Source organism: Frankliniella occidentalis, unplaced genomic scaffold (assembly GCF_000697945.3).
Source record: "Frankliniella occidentalis isolate FOCC.00 unplaced genomic scaffold, Focc_3.1 Scaffold194, whole genome shotgun sequence".
NCBI classification, from domain to species: Eukaryota; Metazoa; Arthropoda; class Insecta; order Thysanoptera; family Thripidae; genus Frankliniella; species Frankliniella occidentalis.
In genome coordinates, this window is record NW_026267320.1 from 92594 (window position 1) to 98193 (window position 5600).

The following is a 5600-nucleotide window of genomic DNA, read 5'->3' on the forward strand; positions in this document are numbered from 1 at the left end:
TTCTACGCAGTATGTTTTAGAAGGAATCACCCAACCCGACAACAATCGGCGTTTGCCGAAAAAGTGAACCATATCCCCCAAATAATCTGTTAAATCGTAACGCTCGGGAGGTCTCCGCAACGATGTCTTGTTCAGTACGTCCCCGTCACCTAGACACTTAGAGGTGCGCCCACGTGCGTACTTCCCATGTACCTTGTGACTTAACGTGTCGCTGCTATGACTTGTTCTCTTCTCGAGATCGATGATCAAATTTTTGAAACTGATTTCGGAAACCGGTGGACTATTGTACAGTCCAGTCGGCCCGAGAGCAATACGAAAAACTCGCACTTTCCTCCTAAGGACTGTTATCGGAGAGGAAATTCCAGTGCTAGTGGAGTGGCAACGCCGCCATCCTTGTCCTCAGTCCCCGGTGACTGCCTAGTGTAGGGACGGCTCACTATGTTTGTGACGTCACAAAAGCGATTCGGTGTACTGCCAACCTCTTAAGAAAAAATTAACCGGCGTTTCGTGGGTTCAGAGTGGGGTCGCGTGACTTTTCGCGTTTGGTTGCTGGTAACACTGTTAATCGCGCAGAGGTTTGAAAACTGATGAATGGAAGAATGAGGAAAACAAAACTAAGTTCATGAAGAAAAAAGTTATATTGAAAGAAATTGAGTAACACATTTTGTATTTATACAAAAACGCCACATCTTGAATGAAGTAACATACAACAAGTCAATTTTTACAGGAAAAAATACAGAAAAGCTAATTCTTCAATGACAAAAAAATTAGAACAAATAAGTCAATTTTTAAATACAATCAATTCTTAAATACATCCAAATTGTACACCGCAGCAACAAGCGCCTCTTTCTTCAACCCAGTAATTCTATCAATTTTGCCCTTCAAAAATGATTTTAAGGGCTTCAGGGTGAGCGTATGGACCTGCAAAGAGGAATGGTGTACTTCAGTAAAGAATTCTATGATAGGAGAAAAAAAAAGAGCTAAAACAATCATGACATGTGACATTACCTGTTTATTTGTCACATACTCCAACATCTTCTCATTGTCTATCACATCTGGGGGTGCCTGTCCAGCCTTCTGGACCACCTTGTTCTGGACTCCTGAGCCTGAGCCCGAGGGGATGTTCTGGTGAACAGGAAAAATACAAATTTCAGGCAGGCTGTTAATTTTTGATTTTTCATATGATGTGCTTATATACTTGCCATTCCAGCAGGTGTAGTGGGAGTGTTCCCACTGCTCCAAGCTGCAAACACTTTTGCCCTTCCGCTTAATGGAGTTGGTTGGGGAGTGATTGGAACAGCCTGCACAGAAGGAGGAGAATAGATATAAAAAGATAAAACGAGAAGTGAAAATATGTGGCACGCAACACCAAATGTGACCGTACAAGTGGATGAGCTGGAGTCCTGGGAGTGACCGGGAACACTCCAATAACTCTTGATTGTCCTGGTGCTGGAGTCTGTGAAAGGACATGAAAGATGATGTTTTGACCTTGAGAAAATTAATTATCTACTTTCAGCAGTATAAGTACAAGTACTCACAAGAACAGGAGTTTTCTGACTCCCTTTAGTCCTTGCGGATTTTGGGGTGGACTGCTGAGGGGTTGACACCAAGGCTGCAAAACAAAATTTCGTATAAGACATATGTTAATTTTCCAAGGCATCATAAATTATTACTGAAAAATTATGTCATAATCAACTACTAGTTAGTGTATAAGGTCCACAGAAAAAAAGGTTCATCATGCAAAAAGAAGTGGAAAATGAATGATTTCAATAGGGAAAAAAATACAACAAGGAATTGGTATTAAGGTATGCATGCAAGGAGAGAATGATGAAAGAAACTTATCCGTTTCAGGAATCGTCCTTGGTGGTAAGTGACCATATGATGTACTGCATTGGCAAAGGATCCCCAAATATCTGGAACACAAAACCCTTCCCATCAATATTGTTTAGACTTGGGAGATAATCATGTCATGCACATGTCTACCACAATAATTGTTTACATCCTCCTACAACACAAAAATGAGATAAACTCAAGGGGGAAATAACTTCTGAAATAGGTGTACAAATTTGTTGAAATAGCTTTGAAATAGCAGTGAAATAGTTGAAATAGTTTTGAAATAGCTGAAATAGCTTTGAAATAGTTTTGAAATAGCTGAAATAGCTTTGAAATAGCTGAAATAGCACTGAAATAGCTTTGAAATAGCTGCATTAGCTCTGAAATAGCTTTGAAATAGCATTGAAATAGTTGAAATAGTCTTGAAATAGAAATAGAGGTGTACAAAAAAATGGCTAGTTATTTCCCTTTAAACTAATGTTAATGATAAACTAATGTTATGTAAGGCAACAAATTATGTTAAATATTTTTCTTCTGCTGAAATGAAAGGTGTAGAACTAGGTGAATATTTCAAAGGAGGGGGCTATTCCACATCCCACAATTTTCCAGACCACACCGAACATAAAATTTAAGACACCTGGTCTGGGCTGATGTCCATTTCCTTCACTGTGAAGCAGCTCCAAGTCATCTGGGGAGAGCTCCATCTCGCTCTCCTCAGCGAGGAGCCCATTGATATCTTTTACTGAACCTGCCAGGATTTGCCTCGTGCGTTTGATGGTATTTGCCTTTATGGACAAATTAACTTTTCGACATTTACGCGCCAGAAAAGTTGAGGCAAATTTTTTTTGGAGAGACTTGATGATGGAGATTTGATGCTCACTGCAGCCTACCCAGCTCCAGTCACACTGCTCTTCACAAATGCTTGTGATATCTGAATAAATATTTCTTGAAAAGCAGACTTTGTTCCAAGCTGAGTAGACTGCAGACTGACAGGTGGCAAAAGCATTCAACAGTTGTGTGGATGGAAAATGTTTAATATGGCCTTTGAATGCATAGTGAGTTGCACTCAGAAGGAAAGGAAGACTTTCGACAGTATGCTCTCTAGATGTCAAGCCCAGAGCACAATTCACACAACCATCTGGCACAACATCACTAGCCATCACTGCACAAATAAATTTAGGAGCCTGCCTCACAAGTCTTAGAAGCTCAGAAGGCAAAATCACATCAGGTTCTGCAGGGAGAGCACCACGGATCAGAGATGGATTTCTTGCATTATGGGCTACATCACCTCTCTTAACCAATAAGCTTTTTAAATCAGTAAGCAAATAGGAGTCTTCATCAGAGCAATTTTTGTCCTGAACCGTGCCTGCAAACCTAGTGATAATGCATGTTTTTAGAGCAGCTGTAAACTGGGGACAAGTGAGATCTGAGCCAGAGCCAACGCACTGCCGAATGCAGCAAAACATGTTTTCTATAGCATCTTGATTTAAGCTTCTTAGTTTCAGAATTTTCTGCCCACAAGCCTTCCATAGCCACTGCATCCCCCGAACTGTGTCCATCCAGCCTGAAATGCAGGGGGGAACATGCCTAACCCCAGTGGATTTCCTAATAAACACCCACTTCCTCAATGACTCCAACATTTTTGGCCATTCTGCATGGTGAAGAGATTTAGCTGATACGTTGATTCTCTGCTGCTTGACCTTTTCCTTGCCCGAGGCAGAGGGACCATTGGTTAAGTCAAAGAATCTGTCCACCTCACGGATTAGCTTTGCAGTTGGTAGGCAGTCAGAGAGGTATTTTCCTTCAGACAATGTGTGGCACATCTCTATACCATCAGCAACTCGGGCACCAAGAACTTGGGGGGCAAATTTTACCTTCATTTTACTTTTGCCAGTGGGATTCAAGTGCTTCATGGTAAGGTGAGACATCTGGTTCAATGACTGGTCTAATTTAAAATACTTGATAATGTGCTGGAATTTAGCAACTTTTCCATCATCATATTCTAAATCACTCACTAATAAATTATTCCTGACATTTTTCATTATATGTGGTACATCATAAATATGGACTAAATCATGATTATCTATGGTATACACAATACCATTATTTTTTGATGAGCATTTCTTCAACTCACTCACAGCTCCCCTGTTAGTAGGTCCTTGGTCAGAAATTGTGGCTAATACATTAAGACCTACTTCAAACATGGCACGCAGGACATCACTAATTAAAATACGTAACATATGCGTTGGGCATGTCTTATGAACAAAGTAGAATGCCACAGGCTGTGTCCATTTAGTATTGAGTCCCTGGACCATGAACATCAGAGCATGATCTGCAATTAAGTGGGTTCTTCCTCTATTTCCATAATCTTCATAGCCATCAATTAATTGCAGTGAGTTATTTACCTGGAGATTTTTGTTGAGAAAGACTTCATCAAACATTAGTGCACAGTTTTTGTCTAAAGTAGACATTTTTGATACTTTTTTTTTTAAAAGAGACATCAGTGGTGCAGAAATTCCAGGAGAGAGTGGAATACTCTGGAGGAGACCTTTTAAAGAACTCTCACTTGGCAAAACTATGTAATTGCGCAAAAACCTATATGCCCGAGGGCTCCTCTTATAAATAGATAATGAAAACAATTTGTCATCTAGAGTCCAACTCCTGCCACAAGGTTTTTTTTTAAAATTCCTCAATTCCCCTTTGAGCATCATTTTAAATCTTGGGGACACTACAAGCTCATCCACCATATCTATAGTTTTTTTTTTTGCTAGTAGTTGGAGTTTAAGGCCACCTCGCGCTTTCTGGCATTGTTTCAATCTCTTTTTAGTTTGCCTCAGAAGAGTGCGGACTTCCTGAGTTGTTTTTACAATTTTTTGGGCATCTTCTGACAGGTTGGAAGGATCACTCACCCCACTTAATTCAGCTATCCTTTTACATGAAACTCTCTGGGTGGATGTGGATCTGCTCCTTGCACCAGTGCGCTCTAGGCTTCCTGCAGCAAAATAGGTAACACAGCACAGCAGACATCAGAAACTAGAGTATAAATATGAACACTATAAGTAACAGAAGGTAGAAAATTTATTTATTTCACAAATATTCTAGATATTTGATGTACATAAAAAATCTGAGTGGTTCCACCCCTTGCTCTATACTTACTTCTAGTAGGTGCATTGCCCCTCTCTACTTTTGGAATTTTTGCGTCAGGACTATTGAAGAGGAAGTCTTCATCTATGTCGAACTCAGCTGAGGCAGGCCTCTTATTAGTACCAGTAATAATCTCAACCGAGTTCGTACACTCATCCAACTCATCAGGATCAGCATTTTCCATATTTTCCCCACTCTCTGCAATTTGATACAAATTGTTCAGATAGATAGATAGATAGAATGGTAATTCCAAGTTTGGTTTAAAAATCACCTGGTGGATATGCTGCAACTGTCTCATCACTGAGAGGGAAACAGTCAAATAAAAATGCACTGGGAATTGCCGAGTTTCTTCTAAGCAATTTTTTATACTTGTCCCAGAACTGGTCAGCACAAAAGTGAAGAGGGCATAAGTACCTGGCATTCCTTAAGGTATTGGCTGACACCTTTAAAAGTTCAGGGTTGCCGGAAAATTTCAACCAAATAGCTCGCCTGTTAAAAGAGGAAAAGAAGTGTTGGCAAGCAAAACAAATCTCAGATATATAATTTAAAATGTTTTGGAGAACCGAGGCACATAAGCACAAGCCCTCTAAATAGCTTTATCAAATCAAAATAGTAATAATACA

The 5600-nt window shown here is 39.9% G+C and overlaps 1 protein-coding gene across 1 annotated transcript; it reads right to left on the minus strand.

Annotated features, from left to right (window-relative positions):
* Positions 1-66: 66 nt before the first annotated feature.
* LOC113209626 (uncharacterized) lies at positions 67-1830 on the minus strand. Its single transcript, XM_026427263.2, has 5 exons — positions 1539-1830; positions 1385-1456; positions 1203-1301; positions 1009-1125; positions 67-921 (listed from the first exon to the last, which is right to left on the minus strand). The coding sequence occupies exons 1-5, from the start codon at positions 1638-1640 to the stop codon at positions 799-801; spliced, it is 513 nt and encodes a 170-aa protein (XP_026283048.1). The 5' UTR covers positions 1641-1830; the 3' UTR covers positions 67-798.
* Positions 1831-5600: the final 3770 nt, after the last annotated feature.

Bases quoted from the DNA above. Each gene is read 5' to 3' on its own strand.
- LOC113209626 (XM_026427263.2), bottom strand. From the start codon at position 1,640: ATGTCTTATACGAAATTTTGTTTTGCAGCCTTGGTGTCAACCCCTCAG. The intron at 1,457-1,538 runs GTGAGTACTTGT...GTCCTTTCACAG, and splicing joins GTCAGAAAACTCCTGTTCTT to ACTCCAGCACCAGGACAATC. The intron at 1,126-1,202 runs GCAAGTATATAA...CCTGTTCACCAG, and splicing joins CCACTACACCTGCTGGAATG to AACATCCCCTCGGGCTCAGG.